General features: G+C 52.6%; 5 protein-coding genes across 5 annotated transcripts; 1 reads left to right on the top strand and 4 right to left on the bottom strand.

Annotated features, from left to right (window-relative positions):
- Window positions 1-2455: 2455 nt before the first annotated feature.
- CLUP02_01967 (LAS seventeen-binding protein) lies at window positions 2456-5029 on the bottom strand (the record flags this gene model as incomplete). Its single annotated transcript, XM_049281002.1, has 4 exons — window positions 2456-2471; window positions 2638-3718; window positions 3792-4453; window positions 4887-5029. 4 exons carry the CDS (start codon window positions 5027-5029, stop codon window positions 2456-2458), a joined length of 1902 nt encoding a protein of 633 aa, XP_049136959.1.
- Window positions 5030-7162: 2133 nt separating this feature from the next.
- Window positions 7163-7996, top strand: CLUP02_01966 (citrinin biosynthesis oxidoreductase CtnB; the record flags this gene model as incomplete). The annotated part of the gene is made up of 1 exon (XM_049281001.1): window positions 7163-7996. One exon carries the CDS (start codon window positions 7163-7165, stop codon window positions 7994-7996), a length of 834 nt encoding a protein of 277 aa, XP_049136958.1.
- A 200-nt stretch (window positions 7997-8196) lies between these two features.
- Window positions 8197-9252, bottom strand: CLUP02_01965 (NAD dependent epimerase/dehydratase family protein; the record flags this gene model as incomplete). Its single annotated transcript, XM_049281000.1, has 1 exon — window positions 8197-9252. One exon carries the CDS (start codon window positions 9250-9252, stop codon window positions 8197-8199), a length of 1056 nt encoding a protein of 351 aa, XP_049136957.1.
- Window positions 9253-9872: 620 nt separating this feature from the next.
- Window positions 9873-11777, bottom strand: CLUP02_01964 (cytochrome P450; the record flags this gene model as incomplete). The annotated part of the gene is made up of 4 exons (XM_049280999.1): window positions 9873-10921; window positions 11017-11130; window positions 11213-11510; window positions 11571-11777. The coding sequence occupies 4 exons, from the start codon at window positions 11775-11777 to the stop codon at window positions 9873-9875; spliced, it is 1668 nt and encodes a 555-aa protein (XP_049136956.1).
- A 1452-nt stretch (window positions 11778-13229) lies between these two features.
- CLUP02_01963 (uncharacterized protein) lies at window positions 13230-18820 on the bottom strand (the record flags this gene model as incomplete). The annotated part of the gene is made up of 2 exons (XM_049280998.1): window positions 13230-17430; window positions 17538-18820. The coding sequence occupies 2 exons, from the start codon at window positions 18818-18820 to the stop codon at window positions 13230-13232; spliced, it is 5484 nt and encodes a 1827-aa protein (XP_049136955.1).
- Between the last annotated feature and the right edge of the window lie 1879 nt (window positions 18821-20699).

The following is a 20699-nucleotide window of genomic DNA, read 5'->3' as shown; positions in this document are numbered from 1 at the left end:
TCAGATGAAGAAGGGCTTGTGGGCAGTTGGAGTTTGGACTTTGCAGAGGCACACAGGCAAAAATAGGGGCCACGGGGGTTTCTGAACCGCCGGCGAAAGGCCGAAGCAAGCAACAAGAAGACTTAACCTCAGACGAAGGCCCAGAAAGCATTCTTGCTAAACGTCAAAAGGCGCAGAGAGACCTGCATATCCCAGGCCGTCTCATCGTCGTGGAGTCGATGACGTCCTCAGCACAACCTTGGGTACAAAATCCAGTCGTTAAGCTACTCCACCAGCTCATGGATCCGATCATCACGACTCACGAATTCCGCGCAGACTGAGAATTCTGAAATTTCGCTCAGCGAACCCGGCGACTCAGAACAGGGCATGGATCCCGCGATTCGAGCTTGCGGCTTTGGCGAGACAAGCAAAGTCCAGACAATCGTCACAAATGCGATGCACCGCCTTGCTGGTCATGGACTGGAATGTCGGAATCGATATCAAGAATAAACTGCCGGCGGGGGTAGTCTAACATACCTACCTCGAGGAATAGAGCATCTGGTACGGCGCCTAGCTCACATCTAAAAGCACCCGAGGACCAGCCATCCGTCCATTACCGCTGCTATTTTGGACCCAAGACAATCCGCACAATGAACGTCGTCTGAATTGCGTCAAAAGTTACCTGATGAACCCCTGCGGATCACCCAAATGATCCGTTTCACATCGCTTGAGGATCGCCCTGCTCGATATGGCTATTCCCTACAACAATATCCAGCCCGTTGGCCAACTTCCAACCAGTGACAAGCACCATACACCATTCAGTGCTGGCGACGGCTCCGGATTGATTGTCACTGATCTACTCCGTAAAGGATGCCACAATGCTAAACCTCTAACCACGCGGGACCGCACGGGAGCCGGCCGGCAGTTGGGCCGTGGGCCCCTGGGCCACGCCGCACCATCGTCTGTCAATCGCTCTCCATACGGCCTGTCGGCTGCCATAGTGCAAGGGGTTATTTGGCGTATATCGCCATCTGCTTTCTTCCCTCCGCTTATCTCAGTGGCTCGATCAAGAACCGTATAGGGGTCGTAGCCTTGAGGCACTATTTCCGTTCGACCTCCGTTTGAATCCTTCTTGTCTGTTGTTGCGAGCGCGTCGGTGGCTCACAAGCAGAAGCTTGAAAGCATTCCTTTCAAAGTTCCAATAGATGCTGGACGTCCAAACCTACTCCTTCGAAAACTATCACTTTTCATCGACCCGACTTATTGATTGGGCCTCCATTTCTTTGCCCATCCCCGCACTTGGCCCGCCTGCATGATCTCCTGTGCTCACTGCGATGGCATGGCGGCTCTCAATCTGAGGAGGGCTCAGAACCAACCATTGCTTTTTTGCTTCCCTTGCCGGCCGCAAGAGCAGCATATATTTCTTTGCAATAGGACCATGCGTGCCCTTGGTTCGGGAAGGCCCTCCGAAGCCAACTAGGGCTAGCGTGCGGATGCAGCCAGCCAGACATGGCTTGCAATTGTGTCTGTGAAGCATCCGAAGCATGTGTACTTGAATGCAAGATGAAGCCGCGTGCGATGAACGACTTGGCGGAAGCCAGTCAAAGCCCTTACTTGCTTTCTCCCTACGTCCTTATCAAATTGGGGGTTGCTGTTTCGCCAAGTTACCTCCCTAATTCGCACTCCAATATCTGTTCCAAGCGATGCGCAAATGGAAGATCTCGTTTTCTTCCTAGACCAAAAGGTCAAGAGCGAATGAACAGTCTTGCTCGTAGTCTGCTTTGCTTGCCTCTTCAGGTTTGCGATCTGTCGCACTTTTGACATACAAAGGTAAGGGAAAATGTTATATATACATGAGAGCGCAGCAAGCACGCAACAAACAGTCCACAGACTTCAACGGGCAGACATGTATCCCTCGTCCCACCCTCGTCCTGCAGCGGCCCCGGCCGTCATCTATGTCTCCTTTCTTTTTTCTACTTTGTATGTATAATTGAGTATGTGTGTGTGTTTCTCTTCCCGTGTCTGAGTCTTCTCCCTCCCGTGCGCTTGTCAACTTTTTCTCCTTTTTCCAACCGGTGTGTGTAACTTGAAAGTGTGCTTTGGGGCAAGCAAAATCTATCTCGACGGCTGTGTGATCCCGGAGGATGTGTGGCCCGCAAGAGGCGAGGGCAGGGCGAGGCACGCTCTTAACAAGCGCGGCAGAGCAAAAGAAGTGCATCACACACTTACCCAAAGGAGTGGCGTGCAGGCTGCGTTCGGTTTGTTTTATCGGGCGACTGCGTGGCTTTTCTTCCGTTTCATTCTGGTGTTTCGAGGATGGGGAAGACCAACGATCTGTGAGGAGTTTTCTCTCCGTGTTTCTGTTCTGTTCTTTCCCTTGTGGCCAGGGAAGGCGACTTAAACGTGATGATCGACGGGACGGAGGAGGTTCACGTAAGATTGAGGGGAAACGAAAGCGCAACGAACTGGTAAGTCACTATTGCGAATCTTCACTGTATGAGAAATTGATGTTAGTGGATATCTTGATATGAATTCATCTATGCTAAGCTTAAGCATGCCAACCACTCAAAACGCCCATGGGGATATCTCTCTGGCCCTTTGCGAACACTCTTCTTTCCTATGCAAACCCGTAACCATTTGCCCTTGCCACCTCCTTACTGGTAGTGACCCTTGTGATCACCAACACCAGGCCGCTCCACACCGTCATCCACGTAACCCGGGAGCTGCTCCTCGCGGCTCAGACCACCCGAGGCGACGGGGCCACCCTGGCCGGGAGGGTGCGAACCTAGCGGGCCGCCGGCATCTTGATGGCCGTACTGCTGCTGCTGAGCATAGGCCGGCTGCTGCTGGTGAGGGGGGATCGACCCGGGCGGGGCCTGCTGGCCGGGCGTCGCCAGGGGCAGGTGGACCTCGGGGAGAGCCTGCTGCTGCTCCGCGGTGCGGAGGGCCTCGTAAAGCGGGTGGGCGCCGGCGGGCCACATGCCGTTGGGACCCTGAGGCGGCACCTGGCCCTTGACGATCTGGTCCACGGTGACCTTTTGTCCGTAGAACGCGGCGTTGGCGTCCTTGCGCTCCGTGACGACGGTGCCGTCGACCTGGATGCCGGCGTAGAAGCCGCGGGACTTGACGTAGGAGAAGACGGGCTTGAGCGAGGTGCTGCTGCTCCTGCGCTTCTTGTCCTTCTCGTCGGGCTTGAGCTTGCCGTCCTCGCCGGGTTTTGCGTCCGTGACGTGGTCGTTTGCGTTCTTGTCCTTGGGGTCGGGGTTCTTGCCGCCAAAAGAGGCGCCGACGTCCATGACGCCTCCGGCGCCGTAGGGGCCCGCCACGACGGCGACGTCAGGGCCGAGACTGACGCGGGTGGACATGAAGGCGGCGAGGGCGGCGGGGCTGTTGATGACGCAGACGCAGTCGTAGATGTCGACGCCGATCATGAAGCCGGCGCCGAGGGCGTGGACCTGGATGCCCGAGGGCGGGGACCAGGAGCCGTCGGGGAGGCGGGCAATGAGGATGCCGGAGCCGGTTGCGCCGGAGAACTGGAAGCCTACGCGGGCGGTGGTGAAGATGGCGAGGCCGACGGCCTTGTTGATGACCTTTGAGGGGATCTTGACGATGGCTTTGGGTTCCTTGCGCGCCTTTTCCTTGTTGGGCGTCGTGGGGCGCGAGCCGGTCGCTTCGGCGTGCTTGCCGGGCTCGAGGTGCTCGCCCGTCTGTGGGGGTACGTCGGATGTGATTCCCTCCTCTGTGGAATTGTGTGTTAGCCGAGTGCTCGATGGGGTTATTCATGGTTGGGGGTGTGGTTTGAGGGGACTTACTGCAGAAGCTCTTGAGGATCTTGGCCGCCTTGTCGCACTCTCTATCCATGGTGGTGGGCAGGAAGCTCTGCGAGCCCATCTTATTGGCAAGGGCGTTGATGGGCACAGCGGCCTTCATGCCCATCTGGGAGAGGCGCTCACCCCATCCGCGCTTCTCCTTGTGGTTGGGATCGGTAGCGGGCGCGATGTAGGCAGCGTGTGCGGCAGCCGGGTCGGTGTAAGGACCGCTCTGAGCGTGGCTCGGTGCTGCCGTGCCCGGAGGTCCCTCGAACTGCTGTTGTGAGTAGTGGTGGCCGGCGCCGTGGTCTGCGGGGTTGTAAGGAGCTTGCTGGCTCGGCGCCTGTGCGTACGACTGCTGCTGGGGAACGGAGCTGCCGGCGGCGTATTGCTGCTGCTGCTGCTGCTGCTGGGGAGCATGTGTGAACTGCGGCTGGTTGGCGGGGGGAGGGCCCGGGGGCGGAGGAGGGAAGTGTTGCTGCTCGTGGCCGGGGCCGGCGGCACTCTTCTGGTCCGGGTTGTACTGCTGCTGCTCATGGCCGGAGGTGTACTGGGGAGGCTGCTGTTGGTTGTTGTCGCCGGTGGGAGGGGGAGGGTAGAGCTGCTGCTCCGGTTGGATGGGAGGCTTCTCTGGGTTGGTTCCAGACATGATTAGAGGTGTCTTTCTGTCGATGACCGATTAGATTCGAGATGATGAAATTAAGAACGTCGAAGTAGCAATGCAAGGAGGCGATGCAATTGTTTTAGCTGGTAGCTTTGGGAATGAGGGGTATCTTGAGATGGTAGTGTGAAGGTGAAAAAGTGAACCGACGAGGAGAGAACCGCTGTGCGTTTGTTCCTTTTGTAGGTCTGGTGTTTGATGGAGCTTTACGGCAAGACCGATGGAAGTTTAATGAATTCTGCTGGGCGTAATGTGGCGTATACTGTCGTCAACGTGGATATCGTAGGCGTGTGAGGCTGAGCTCCTGGTAGCTTGTGGTCCAGAAAACGGGGTCAGGTGTAGATATTCTGCAGAGAGGCCTCTCAATGCAGATAGGGGAGAGTCATGTCATCGTTTGCCAGCTCACCACCACCAAGCCAAGCAGCAACAGCTCATACCTTGCACAGCGTGGGCGCCGTACGGGAGGGGAAACTTGGAGGGGCACGGCACCGGGGACACCAGGAAACGTCATGATGTGGCTGATGCACAGGGATGGCGGGAACCGACGGCGCCGCTGCGGCAGAGGCGTGTGGCTGCGCATTTGGCTAACGCAGAGCGCCGGGGCCGACATTCCGACTCCTTACCAAAGACCTTTTTTGATCGTATCCGTATTACCTAATACACTCCTGCTCAAGTTGCCTTACCTAAGCAGATACAGAGGTAGACGATCGTAGGCACTTCCTCACCTTACGTAAGTGTCATAGTGCCCTCGCCGTATTACCTAAGCAGTGCTAGGGCATGGGAGGCGTGGGAGGTCTCCATCTTTCTCTCTCTCCCCCCCACCTCTTTTCCCCCAACGACCCAACCTTATTCCCCAGCGGATGCGGGTACACACCCGGACACCATTGCCACGATCGCCAAGCTGTCACCTCGGTCGAATTTGAATTCGTTTGACAGCTTCGCATTCGCGATGACGGCCAAACTTACACTTGTTGCAACCTCTGACGTATCGGCCCTGCTGTCGTCATGCTAGAGGATATGCGCAGAAGATGATTATCTGCCAGTTTGATACCAACCAAGCCAAACGAAAAAGGAAGCGGGGGGATACGAGTGACTAAATAAGCTGTCAATTGTCCGGACCTCGACGGACTTGGCCTATTCGGCGAAAGAGATGCCCACCCACCAGTACCGTTGGATTGATTAGTCGGGAATCAACACTCGGTGATCGGACCCCGAACCACCATGGCCATTCCTGTTCCCGTTCTCGCCATGTCATTCCGTTGCAACATTGCGACAGTCGAGAAGCTTCCAACACGAAGCTCATTAGACGACATGCTCGGTTTTTATGACATGTCGTTGCGTTTCCAGTTCGCACCGCCGGTTAATTAATCAGGCTGGTATCACCAGGGCGAGATGCGGAAATGTGGTTGACTGGTCTCGGACCGGACCTCGCCAAGAGTGGGAATCCCGGACGTCTCCCAACCTGTCCGTCGACGTGGGAACTAGAAACGCGAACACAGGCACAGAGGGCAACCTGACACCGAGTCCCGTCTTACCAACGACCGGGCTATTGACACGAAAATAAGAAAGGGCTGACAATCAGCCACCAGAGAGTGATCCCGACGCCCTCCAACTCCGAATCACGCGCGTCAAATCCACAACTACAAGCAAACTTTGGGAGGAAACAGAGCAGAGACGCCCCTGCCCTGCCTCGTCTCATCCTTTGTTTGTTCTCGCTGCCGGAATCTGATCTTCGGCACTCGCTGCAGCTGCTTGACCAAGCCGCTGGGTCTGATAGCGTTGCTTGTCGTCCTTTTGATTTTGCATTTTGCAGAAAGAAAAAAGTTTGATCAAGCTTGCGAGGCATAACACAGAGACGAACCTCTATTGCGGTAAAGCTCACGAGAATTCGCATCAACCTGACAAGGCGGCCTTTTAGCGTTTCCCGCAGACAGAAATCCGTTGGGACGAGTTATCCACTTCCCGGCGGAGTTGTCATCCACACACACCGAGACGATCCCGCCCCACGATCTTCCTGTCCTTTTTCTGAGGGCGGCCCTGTCTGGACTCTCTGTACGACAGACTTCTCCCCCCGGCTGCCCGGGGGCGGATATTTGACTCGCGCCAACGAGCGTGACCTTCGACCAGAAAGGGACAAGCCTTGCTCGATCTTCAATCCCAATCCCCGTATTGTCTGCTCTCTTCGGGGTCAGTAGACTGTCAGCAATCAATCAAGCAAGTGAAGAGAGTCGGCGCCAGTGCCTGCCTATGTGTCGGAGCTCCGGCCGGTGAGCGACGGACAAAGGAATCCATCGCCCCACATTGGCGTTCTGTTTGCTGCCCTTGCGCAAAAGGTGGGCAAGCGTCTAGGAGAGGGTGAGAGAGTCGAGAACCGTGAGCGAGCGCAAGCGCAAGGTAGAGCTGGCCAACGCTCCCTTCTTCCCTCCTCCTCCTACTTCTCCTCCTGTCTCTGATTAGAGTAAAGAAGTGGCCAACCTTTTATCATTCTCCTCGGCTCCTCGTCTCCTCTCTTCCCTCCTGCTCTCGCGTTTATCTTCGCTCTTCGCCCTCTTCTCAAGCATCCGAATCTTCACTCTTCGGTCCCGAACAACCTGGCTCTTTTCTTTACCTTGCAGCACCGAGACTTCATCAAAGGAACGACTACTACTATACCACTACTCGCATACACATACACGCCTTAAGCGCCAAACAAGCGGCCCTACGTACCTACACAATGCCAAGCGCTACATCGCCGCCGCCGGGTCCTGACCCCACCCTCCACCTCCCGCGTATCCTCTGCCTCCACGGCGGCGGCGTCAACGCCTCCGTCTTCAAGGTCCAGTGCCGCGCCCTCATCTCCCGTCTCAAGAACAGCTTCCGTCTCGTCTTCGTCGACGGACCCTTCATGTGCGCCCCTCACCACGACATCGTCTCCGTCTATGGCGACTATGGTCCCTTCCGCCGCTGGCTCCGTTGGCTTCCTGAGCACCAGGCCGTAGACGCCGAGACGGCGTCCGCCGAGATCCACTTCCAGCTACGCATGGCAATGGACGACGACGACGCCATCGGCGCGACGGGGGAGTGGGTGGGGTTACTGGGATTCAGCCAGGGGGCCAAGATCAGTGCCAGCTTGATGTACACGCAACAACAGCTGAAGAAGAAGTACGGCAAGCGCATCACGTCGGCGGGCGGCTCAGCAGACTGGAAGTTTGGCGTGCTGCTCGCGGGCAGAGCGCCGTTGATTGTACTCGACGACAGGTTAGAAGTGCCGCAGGGTGTTGGCGACGCAGCTGAGGCGAGCGTCGAGTTCCACGACTGGCCGACAGGCCCTGGAACGGACCACGTCTTGAAGCTGCCGACGATTCACGTCCACGGCATGAAGGATGCTGGGTTAGACCATCACCGGGTGTTGCTCAAGCAGTATTGCCAACCGGGTACGACACGATTGGTCGAATGGGACGGTGCTCACCGCGTGCCTATCAAGACATGGGACGTGGAAGCGGTCGCGACACAGATTCTCGATCTCGCAAGGGATCTGGGAATCGTGAGGGAGGAGATTGAGGTATAGACTTTGGCGCGCGCGCTGCATAGCATTTTGGCGGAATTGTTTGAGTACCCATTTACGTTTTTTTCCATATTTTCCACTGGATATCTTGATGAAAGCATACATAGATCTTTTGAGAATACCAAAATCTGTAATTTTTCTGTTCAAACATATCGCACCCGCCAGTTCATCATCATGATTAGCGATGTGAACTTTTTGGGCACTCAGTCACGCGTGGTATATACGCCGGTCGACACGGCGTGGTACCCCCTCTTGCCAACCGCATACGTCAGCTCGCTCCTCCAATCCTCCCCCCTCGCAAGCCTCTCAACAACTTTCTCCATCGTCCACTGAGGCCTCCATCCGAGCTCCCTGACCGCCTTGGAGGAATCGTACACCCGGTCCAACCTGTCGAGCAACGTCCATCCGAGCTTCTCAAACACGGCCGCGCACCCGGGCACGACCTCCGCGACAACGGCGCCCGCGTCCGAGTCCAAGCGGCGTAGGAGCGTCGAGCGGGCGGCCTCGCCGTCGTCATTCGTGGCAGCAGCGGTAGCAGCAACAAAGGGCGGCGGCGCAGAGATAATATACTTCCCGAATCCGATCTTCCCGGCCTTTTCCATCCCGCACACCACGGCTGAGACGACGTCGGCAATGTCTACCCGCCGGTAGGCCAGCTCGCAGACTTTGAGGTTCGCGTCGTCGGGCATGGCGGTGCGGCGGTCCTCGTCGTCGTCTGGTTCCGGGAAGAAGCGGGACGTGCGGAGGACGAGGACCGGTAAGGATGTCTGGCGGTGGACTAAACTGCAGAGATCCTCTGCCGCGCATTTTGTTACGCCGTAGATGTTTTTGGGCAGGGGCGTGACGGATTCGGTTATCCAGGCTGCGGGTTGGCCTGGTGCTGGGGCTAAGGCGCGGCCAAAGGTTGAGGTTGTCGAGATGAAGAGGAATGATTTGATGCGGTTCTTATGGGCGGCTGCTTCTTCGAGGAGGACGAGGGTGCCGGTGATGTTTGTGTCGATGAAGGCTGATTTCGGGTGGGAGTCGACGTGGGGCTTGTGGAGGGTTGCCGCGTGGACGATGTGTGTTATGGACGAGTTGTCTGCGAGGATGGAGGCTATGAGGGCGCGGTCTGTGATGGAGCCGAGTGTTGTTGTCGTTGGGGAGGGGAGGATGTCGATGCCGTGGGGGACGTGGCCTAGGGACGGGAGGGAGAGCATTAGGGCTGCGCCGAGGTGGCCGGCGGAGCCTGTTACGAGGACGGTGTAGGGTGAGGCCATTGCTTTTAGGATGTCCAGAGGTTTTGGATGAGTTTTGGGATTCAATGGGTGATGGTTTCGTGAGGTTTTGTTGATGTGGTGGATGAAGGTATTTAGAGTCTCAGTGTTAGTCGTAGTGGGGGTGAGTCATTGGTCCCTCGTTGATTCTACGCCAAGCGGGAGGGGCGCACGACTAGCTGTTAGGGACATCTCAGTTGGCCACCCAAGACTATGCATTGACTGATTGATCCCTGCGATTATTGGCGCTTGATGTCTGCAATTATGTCTGAATGCTGTCTATTCAACTCGTCGTAGGTATGAAGATGTCAATTGGCGATGTACATCTTAAGGTCGTAATTGATGTTGTCCTTGGACCCTAATATCACTTATCAATTTCTACTGACCCAAGAATAGAAATGTCACTGGTCCAATTAACTGTGAGTAATCCAACATGAGTTTGGAATTAATATCACGCCAACTCCCCTTTGATAATACGGTAAGTCGAGGAACATGCTCTCGGGAAATCCTGTGAAGTCTCTTGCGACGACTTGCTACTATAATCGATGTAAAGTTAGGCTGAGATCTAATCGATACATTAGTCACTGCCCACACAGAACACACACAACAGGCAGTGAAGTGACTCATATCAAGAACGCATCCTCGACATCACCCGCCTCCAGCCGTCGCACCCTCACCTTCAAACCCCCCTTGGGCCTCAGAACAGGACTAGGATTAACAAACTCGATATCCTCAGGATCCACCGGGGCCTCAAACTTGAAATTACTCAAAATCGCCATGAAGAGCACCTTGATCTCAATCAGCGCGAACCCCTTTCCGATACACTGCCTCGGCCCAGCCAAAAACGTCGCAAAGGCAAGCGGGTTGCTCGCGGGCGTCCCCTCGAGCCGGTCCCAGCGGTCCGGGTCAAAGACATCCACGTCCTCGCCCCAGATGCGTTTGTTCCGTGTGACGAGGGCTGGGAACATGTAGAGCGGGGTGCCCTTGGGGATAAATGTGCCGCCGACGGTGACGTCCTCGACAGGTTCGCGGGCGGCGAGGACGCCCGGTGCGTAGAAGCGGAGGACCTCGCGCGTGAGGTTGTCGATGAAGGGCAGACCCTCTTCGAGATCGAGATAGTCCGGCGTCGGGTTCTTCTTGAGGAGACGCAAAACTTCGGCCCTGGCGCGCGTTTGAATTTGCGGATAGAGCGTGAAGATGTGCGTGCCCCAGGTGAGCGTCGTGGCGGAGGTCTCGTGGCCTGCAACCATCATGTTGAGGCAGTTTTCGAGGATTTCGTCTTCGGACCAGGGTTCGTTGATGGACCTGGATTCGAGGATCATGTGCGTTAGGAGATCGGGTCTGTCGCGGGTCTTTTCCGCGCCTTTACCATCACCACCGCTGCCACCCGGGACCTCGTCGATTTCCGCAAAGCGCTCACGAATGACTTCTCTTATGCGCGAGCGGACGCCGCCGCTGCAGGCGTTGAAGACGCGGTTCTCTTCGAAAGGGAGCGAGCGGGTTCCTGGAACGTAGGCGTTCATGACCATGAGGATGCCGCCGAAGAGGGACGGATCGAACATCCGGTGGTAGGCTTGGTGGAAGAAGGAGTGGGTTAGGGTTGCTTGGAGGTCGATGCCGAGGGTCCACCATGCTATGATGTCGACTGTGACGCGGCTGAAGGCTTGGGACACTGTTTTTACGTGAACAGGCTAGGTTAGCAAGAGGAATGTCGAGGCGAGACTTGGTACCAGCCGACCGAGTCAGACTTCTTGAGGCCAGACTTACTGTCTACGGTGCCCTCTTGAGACTTAATCTCCTTATCAAAGAGTTGAACGAGCTCTTTTGCTTTGCTTTGGAAGAGTGGGATCGCCTTCTTGACCTTGGTGAGAGAAAACGAGGCTGCCAGATTGTAGTTAGTTATGGATGAGTTCATAAACAGTAGCACAAGGTCCGTGTGATGAAATGCTGAGGGACAACTTACGCGATAGTAACTTTCTCTGGGCCTTGTGCAAGTCTCCTTCAGCAAACACCATCCCAGTCCCCGTCACTTGCACAATGATGCGGGTATTAAACTGCGCCTTGATAAACGAATAGCTCTTTGTCTGAAAGACCTCTTTGAAGACTTCTAGGTCATTGATGAGGAGGCAGTCTGAGTTGCCGAAGCCGGTGAACTTGATAAGCGGCTCGTTTGGCCATTGTCGCGTCCATGAGAGATACGGCTCGATGGGGTTCCCTGACCTGGCCTGGTTTATGAGGTCGCCGACAAGGAAGTGGTGGTCCTGGTAGATGTGTTAGGAACAAGGTAATAGAGCTCAAACTAGGTTGTGTCAATGTTTCACCTTTGGTCCTGGGAGGTGTCTGAGGGGAGAGAAGAAGTATGGGTAGATGAAGAGGTAGTACACTGCCCTGATAACGTGCCGCGCCACGAGCAGAGCGATCAAGTAACGAGCGGCGGTCTGCAATAAAGACTCACGTAGAGTCGTCAGAAAAGACAGAGCGCCCAGAGCGAGAAGCTCATGGTACCAAGTTGGCTTCAAAGACTCCATCGTGACATGAGATTCAGCAAGTCAGTTGCCAGACTGGTCGGGTGAATGAGGTGCCACAGAGGTAGGAAGGGTATTAGGGTAGTAAATGTAACATCACGCAAAGATGTGGAGAATCGTGCCATTGATAAGAAATCGGAAAGATAAATCAATTCTTCATTGACCATGGGTGCAGAAAGAAACCCTGTTGCTTGTGCCGCAACTGCTTCGGTAACTAGGTTAGTTCCAACAACCCGGAAAACACACAAAACACATCCAACGGACGGCGATTTCCCCCACACTGTTTGCCCTACCGTTTGAAAATTTAAGAAGCAACAAACACGCACCACCAATGAGGTTCTTGGTCTACAAGATATTCAATGTTCGGAGTTATCGTTCTCTTTTACTAGTATCTTGCAAGTGATTACTGAGCCTGTTTAGGAGTTAAATCTGTGAGTTGTACCGGGTAACAAAGAACGCTGGAAACGTCTCGTGGGAACGCCCACCCATGCAACATCCTTGCTCAAGTACTGAGCTATGGACGAAATAGGAAAATGCTTTTCGATTCGCAGGATTTATCCACAGCGGGTTCTTGTTTGTTGTGTTCAAAGCCAACGTTGTGGCAACGAATCGGACAGCATCAGTTTGTCAGAGGCCATCTCACGATCGGGGCATCTAGTGTAGAGTCTTTCTCAATTTACGGCCTTTACGCGCTATGAAAGCGCTCTGAAAGAAGATGACTTATGTGCTGACCAGCAGACCATTCCATCAACTAGTTGAGAGGCTTTTAGCAGCCAGACGTTGATGTATGGCACTCTAATAGCTCGTACCATATTGTGAGAAATGAGGTACTAAGGTTGGCTTGGGCCTTTCGATCTCAATGATTTGGTACAGCAGTCGAAGAGGAGATAGCCACATTTTTGTGCATGATGCACATGAACCCCCACGGTCGTCTCCTTTCAACGCTTCATGGCGACGGCATTCCACTGACCACCCCCAAGAGGTCCTACAACGATGAGAGTGAAAAAGCGTTGCCTCTCCAATACGAACATGGCTCTTCTTCAAGCCTTTCGATCTGGAACGCTATGAACCAGCATGAGGCCGATAGGGGAAACTGGAGACACTAGTCAGCATGATGGTAAACGACAGACATGTCATTTAGAAGGTTCAAAATTGCAGTGAAGCTTATGCCACGCACCTTACATTAGCGGCGAGTGCACGCAGCTTAAGTAATATAGGGAAATAGCTAGAAACCGCATCAGACGATCGATAATGTCCTTCGCATGAGTTAAAAGTGCAGTGCTCATGCAGAGCTCACGAATGCTAACCTACTCTACCCATTTTTGGCCAATGGCATTGTCCCGCGTGGAGATTCATGATTATAGTACCTTATTTAAACTATCAGCCACCTCCGACCTCGACAACTACAGGTATTACTACCTAGTTACTAGCAAAACAACCCGGCCTTATGCTCACTTACAAAGCACTTCCCATGAACGGAAACACCATTGTCTCCCCTCTCTCAGTTATAGCCTTTAAATATGCAACAATCAACTCCTCAATGCCCTCTCTCCTCGCACCCTCAATCCACTGATCCATATCCAGCTCAAAAAACTTTCCGGCATATGATTTCTCCATGTACACCTTGAATTCCCATGGCGGTACCCGGACACCACTCGAATAATGCCGGAACGAAACCCCTCCTGCCTGACTATCATCACGATATGGGCTTGACGTGGTAGGATCGTGTAAAGTGACGACAGCAGTTGCAATCTCACCCGCTACGTCCTCAACCCGCTTGAAATCAAAGTATCCCTCGACATTCAACCCTTCAATCCGCGGTACGGCGCCCATGAGCTTTGAGAATCGTAGCAGCGCGTTGAGCGCGTCTTCGAGGGGCGCCTTGTCGCCTACGACAGCACAAGGCCGATGAATTGTGACGGGTAGTAGACCCTCCTCTTTCTTCTCCGTCACTGCGGCTGCGGATAACTTCTCCAAAAACACCTCGCTCGCCCACTTCGCGGCTGTGAAACCCTCCCCTCCATCCGCCCTCGGCGAATGACGACTAACGCTTACAGGCGGCATCGCAGCCTTTGCGGCGGGATCAAGTAGTGTGACCCTATTCGAAGAGATAAAGTGAAGCGGTATCCGCCGCGGAAGCGCGAACAAGCCCATCACCTTCGTGGATTCAACATTGGGTATGCGCAGGGTAGCGTAGTTGTTTAAACAGTGGCCCTGCGCGCCTGCGAGGATAACCGCATCGACTGTGTTTTGGAGGCGGGCGTAGGTCTCTGGTGACATGCCGAGTCGGGGTTCAAGGAGGCTTCCAGTGTGGATTGTGATTTTGTCATGCTGGAGGTGTGATGGCACTTTGGTATTGGCCTCAATTGCGATGCAGTGGACCCTCGCTACTTCTGGACTCTTTAACAAGGATGAGAGGATTGCGCCGCCGAGAAATCCTGTTGATCCCGTAATGAGAATCTCCATTGCAACTGCATTCCTCGGTGTACCTCCACGGATCCCAAGGTCGAGAGGGCTAAAAAGAGCTGTCTCAGCTTCCCAATCAATCGATTCCGGTACATGATTTTCGCTCTTCCGCCGTAAGAGTAAGGTAGTCATTCCTCCAAGCGTGCTGGAGTGGTACATGTCTTTGAGAGAAACCTCTATACCCATGGATGTGCGGATTGCACTCTGCAGCATCACTAGTAGAAGCGATGTGCCCCCGATCAAGAAGAAATCCGAATCTGATGTCAGAGGCTCGCCGTTGATCAAGTGGGAGGACGTCTGGTGAAGGACGGAATCCCAAAGAAGACGGAGCTCTCCCTCGGCAAGACTCAGTTCTTTGGCGCCCTGCGGTGATCCTGGTTGTCCTGCTGGCAGGCGCGCGATGGGTAATGAGGCGATGGCGAGGCGATCGACTTTCCCATTTCTGCTGACGGGAATGCGGTCCAGAGGAATGATCAGTGAGGGTTTCATGTAGCTGGGAAGCGGAAGCGTGCTAGCAAAGATCTGGAGGTCGGCCTCGACCACGACTGAGTGTTTGGAGAGTACGACGTGAGCAACGAGGAAAGCAGGATCCCCGCGAACGGTGACAACTGCATCTGCGATTTCTCCCTTGGACTCTCGAACAATGACATTGGAGACGTCTTCAAGGTCCACACGCAGCCCGCGAATCTTGATCGTAGTGTCGCCATCCATGCGGCCCATGAAATGCAAAGACCCATCGGAGCGTAGGGTGCCTTTGTCGCCTGTCTTGTACATCGTGGTCCATCCCATTGAAACGTCCCGTGCGGAAGCGAATGGGTTCTCTGTGAACTTCTCTTTTGACAGATCTGAGTCAAGATAGCCCTGGGACACGCCTACGCCTCCAACACAGATCTCTCCCGGGATGCCAGACGGCACAACAATGCCGTCCTCATCGATGATGAGAATCGAGGTGTTTGGATTTGCAGAGCCAACGGAGCCAGAAATGACGGCTTCTTCCTCGTCAAGATCTACTGTTCGCATCGTTGCGCAGCAGGAAATCTCCGTTGGTCCATAGCAGTCTGTCACTGTGGGTACCTGCTCCAGCCTTCGAAATGCATCTCTTAAATGACCATTGACAGCCTCTCCGCCGGTGCAAGCATGTCTCCAGCTACTCTGCCTCTCAATGCCCCCGCCACCATGTCGAATGAGCATGAGATATTCCGTAGGCGTGCCAAGCGTAAACGTGACGCCTTCATCAACCATGATCTTCGTGAGGGCGACAGGATCTCCACGGCTTTCTTGCGGGACGATAACAAGAGTGCCGCCGTTCGTCAGCGCATTGAACGCCTGCGCGATGGACATGTCGAAGCCGAGTGAGCTCTGCTGTAGAACGACTTCGCGGTCGAGATGGAGCTTTGAGGCTTTAGTTGCTGCGTAGTTGATGATGCCAGCGGACGTGAGCTCGATGCCCTTGGGAGTCCCTGTGAATCCGGACGTGAAAAGGATAAACGTCGCTGAGCCCGGCTGTTCCAAATTTGGAACATTTTCGACGTCAGAATTGTCAGAAACGTCGATGATGGAGATGTTGCTGGAAAGATCGTCTGCCCTTTGCCGCGTTAACGCGTGGCAAATGATCAAATCTGGTTTCGAGGCTTCGAGAATTGCAGCTAGACGCTCGCGGGGCAACTTGGTATCGAGGGGCAGATAAACAGCACCAGCACGAAGAATCGCGAGCATAGCAACGACCCAGTCGACCGTGGGATCACACAAGACTGCAATTCGTGACCCGAGCTGCGCCTTACCCGAGAGTATGGCTGCCAGACCAGCCACCTTGCCAGCCAATTGTGAGTACGTCAGCGCTGTGGCCGTATCCTTGAGAGCAACTTCGTCTCCGTGATAGCTGAAAATCCGATCAATTCTTTCAGTCAAGGTATCTGGCCATCCGAAGTCAATATCCTCGCCCCGTCCAATGGCGATCGCGCGATCGACATCACAAGGATCATAGAGCTGGCACTCCGGAAGCGTCTTGGATGTGTCCTTAGCCGCATCATCAAGCAGCGTCACATACATGTCGAGAAGCAGGTCTGTCGCAGCTTGGTCGTACAAGTCGTCTCGGCCCACGATCTGAAGGTAACATGCGTCTTCCGTCGGCGTGACGCTAAAGGCGAGATCGTAAGGGCTCTTGGCATCGAACCCCTCTTTGACAGTCAGGCTGCATCCGCCCAAGGGGATGCTCGAAAAGTTGCCTTGGCGATAGTTCATGGCGACCTGGAACAGGGGCGTGTGCGTCATATCCCGCGCGATATTCACCTTGTCTAAAATCACATCAAAGGGTACGCCCGAGTTGGCTTGCGCGGTATAATATCGCTGACTCGTCTTCTTGACGAGGTCGCCAAATTTCTCGGCCTTTTCAACCTGGAAGCGAATCGGTAGGAGGTTGAGAAAGAAGCCGATTACTTGAGAGCTTTCAGGCGTACGATTCGCGTCCGTGATGCCAATGCAAATGTCTTCTACGCCGAGTAGTCGATGCAGGAGAGTCTGCATCCCAGCGAGATAGAAGTGGAAGGGCGTTACGCTGAGACCTCGGCTGGCCCGCTTGATTCTCTCCGAGAAGTCGCGCCCAACGTCCCTGACAGACTCGATGTTTGCATAGGATTCGGAAATTGGGCGGGACTTGACGCGCGCGAAGGGGAGGAGAGAGAGTGTTTCTGCCGGGCAGGAGTGTTCCCGCTTCCAGAAGTCAATCTTGTCATCCAAAAGACCGTTCTCCATAGCCGTCCGCTCTTCTAGTGCGAGATCCAGGTACTGCTTCGTCGCCTTGTTGATAGACTTTCCAGCATATAGTACATTGAGATCTCGCATGAAGACGTGCAGGCTCACACCATCCATGATGATGTGGTGGTATCCAATAAGCATAGTGTGGTCGTCGGGAGAATGGCTAACGAGAACCATACGGAAGACATCACCGTCGGCCAGATTCCACTTGTGCTTGCGCAATGCCTCCATTTCGTGCTGCACTGAGTCCTCTTCAGGATTCTTGATGTGCCTCAAGCAATCTTCTGGCGTCTTCAAAATCGATTGAACGGGCTCTCCATTGCCTGGCCTGGTTGAGAAGCAAGTGCGCAAGGCGTCATGATGAGTGACCGTAGCTGAGACGGCCCTTCTCAGTCGGAGTATCTGGATATTGCCCTTCACATCATAGACATAAAGACTGTTGTAAGATGTTAGGTCTTCAGATAATTGATTGAGAAACCAGAGTCTATGTACACGCTTAGCTAACTCATACGGACAGGCTTTATACAGGAGAGGATCATCTACCTCGACTGCGCAAATGACAGCTTTTCAGTTCGAACAACTTCCTTCCTTTGCTGAAGCTTCTTGACATCGGATCCCGCCTCGCTCATGCTGCTAGGCGTGGTGATACTCCCCTCCTTTTCGGGGCTCGACGTGCCTACGCTGGAGGCCTCAGTGCCGCTTAATTGCTCCGATGCCGTGGACGCCTCCACCTCCGATTCGGCTGGCCCATCGGCCGACTTGCTTCCACCATCTTGCATCTTGGCTGACATGTACTTCTTGGCGGCATCCGCGCAAATGTCGCGAGCGTTGTCTCCGCTCAGGGTCTTCAGGACAGGCACATCCACGTGCACCTCTTTCAAGAACCACGTCCGAATCTCGACCGCAAGCAGGGAATCGATGCCAACATCCAGCAGAGGCGCTTCAACATTCAGGCTCCCCGCGCTCATCTGGAGCATGGACTCCATCCTGGCCCCAAAGGCTGCAAGCAGTGCGGCTGTGGCCTCTTCCTCGGATCCTGCAGCATCCATCTGCTCTTTGACATGGACACTGCTGAGGTTGCCCAGAGCGCTCTCCTGCGCTTCTTCTTCCTCGCGGACAAAGTAAGAGAAGCGTGGGTTGGAGAACCAGGGTGGACGCGCCTTGGTCGAAGATGTGTAGTTGAAGGGCTGGATTCCAGAGACCATCTCGATTGTGCCGTCGGCGTTTTCTGGCTTGCTTGCCACCACGGCCTCGGCGAAGATCAGGTGAGCGTCTGCCTCGGAAATTGGCATGTAGAAGACCTTCTTGAGCTTCTCCATTAGACTGGGGCCTCGTTGGGCGATGTAGCCCACGTCAGCAACCATGCCAAGCGACATGACGGATGCTGCCAGGCCCCTGGCTCGCCTCTTGTTCGCAACTGCTGCTTGGAACAAAGATGCGGCATTGTAGTTGGCCTGTCCAGCGTTTCCAACGACAGAGCTCATAGACGAAAAGAGGATGAAGAAGTCAAGAGTGGGTTCCGAGAAGTACTCATCAAGATGGATTGTGCCCGCCACCTTGGGTGCAAATACGTCGTTGAGAGCGGAAGCGTCCATTTCGACAAAGAGCTGATCCTTGAGGACAAGCGCGCCGTTACAGACACCTGCGATGGGAGGGAAAGTCTTCTTGATGATGTCGCAGACTGTCTGAACTGACTTGCGTTCGGACACATCCATCTTGTGGACCGAAATCACGGCGCCGAGTGCTTCCATCTCGGAGAGCCAGAGAGAATCGACTGTAGCACTGCGGCTAGTGAGTACGATGTACTTAGCGCCATTCTCAATCATCCAGCGGCAGATCGATCGACCTAGATCCGAGACCAAGCCCACCATCAGGTAAGTCTTCTCTGCGGAGAAGTGTTGGTATCCCTATTACAGGGTAGTTAGTTCGAACCGTAGTTGACGAAGAGATCAATTAGACTATATGAATATCTGCGTAGTAGTAAAAAGGAGGTTCTAACCGTAGGTTAGGCTAGCTACGATAATTATAAATAGGGCCCCTAATTAGCCCCTGCGCAGTTAGCTATATACCGCGGTCGAATTAGACTTCTAATTCGATACTAACTTTCTCTTTCTTTTATTAATTTAACCGCTACGGTTAGAGGTATAATTTAACCTCGGGCCCGTTTACTAAGTCGTCTCTTTTTCCCCCTTTTCTTTACTCTTTTTATATAACCTATCCCTCTATTCGTATAATAACTTTTTTACTACTTACGAATTACTCTAATCCCTTATTTAGTACTACTTTTATAAAAGCGTTTACGAGGTTATTTTTATTATTAATTTAATAAATCTTAAGTATCTCGCGCCTTTCGTATAATTACCTAAGGGCTATAATATCGATTATAAGCCTCTTTTCCTTCGTCGTTCTTAATTTAATAAGGTATTCGTATAGCGAATAGGAATTTATATAAATAACCGTTAGAATAAGTAGAAGTCTAATTCGATCGGTAATTTTCTTTAGCGTCGTTAAAATTATATAGGAGAGGTTAACGCCGTTAACTATACTATAGACCTTTAATATTAGTATACTTCTTATTACTTACTTACTTTTAGTTAACGAGTAGTAGATTATATTACTATATATAGTAAATTCGCTCTTACCTATACTCTTATTAACTAAGATAATAATATACCCTAATTACGAAGTAAGGTCGTTATTATTCGTAAATAACTTATTAATAAAGACGTAAAGCTTATTAGTCGTAAGGTCGATCGGGTAGTAAACGAGACCTCGATTAAGATTTATTTACTACTACTTAAGCCGCTTATTAAGTACCTCGACGTCTTATTTAGTTAGATTTATAGCTTATACTACCTTAATATAATTAAAAGTTATTTTAAGCTAATAAATACTTATAATATATACCCCTCGCGCAAGCTTAGCTTTATACCGCTTTTTAACGTTAGTTACGTTTAGATTAATAAAGTTAATCTTCTCGCTCTACCCTTTTTATTAAAAAATAACGGTTTCCCTTTTAATTATAAGAATCCTATTATTAAATACTAAGGGGGTATTTATTATAAGGACCTCTTTTAGTTTTATTACAAAGCCCGCTTTTTAGAGCTCTTTATCCTCCTTTTTTATAAAGTTAATATTAAATAGGCTTAATATATCGTTAGTCTATATTCCGACGATCTTAAATTAGTCGCTTTTATACTCCGCGACTAATAGGCACGGGTTGTACGTAAAGGTAATTATTAATAGTTAATTAATATAAAAATCGTAGTAAGTAGCTCACTAATAGGTGCCCGATTTTACGAGCTTATATAGTAGCTTAAGTACTTTAATAATCGTACTTTCTGGGTACTTACTAGCTATTTCCTTTGGTAAATAGGCTAGGATTCTCTTTATAAGCCCTATAGCCGATTAGGTATAGGCCTAGGTAATATTACGGCTCTAAATCTCGTATCCCTTCTTCTATAGCGATACTATTAGTACTATTATTAATCGTTAGCTATAGCGCTATATAGTAAGTAATTATATAAGTAGCGTTACTTTTTTAACGTCGCCGTACCCCTAAATTACGTATCTAGACTTCTCGTACGGCTAGGGTATTCCTTTCTTTTTAATTTTACGAACTATTTATAATTTAAATATGCGGAGGTTTGTATATTTTTTTAAGTTATATAGGATAAATCGATAGACCCCTCGATTATAAAAAGT

Source organism: Colletotrichum lupini, chromosome 1 (genome assembly GCF_023278565.1).
Source record: "Colletotrichum lupini chromosome 1, complete sequence".
Taxonomy (NCBI): Eukaryota; Fungi; Ascomycota; class Sordariomycetes; order Glomerellales; family Glomerellaceae; genus Colletotrichum; species Colletotrichum lupini.
The sequence above is the reverse complement of the archived record's forward strand: the minus strand, read 5'-3'. Positions and strand labels throughout refer to the sequence as shown.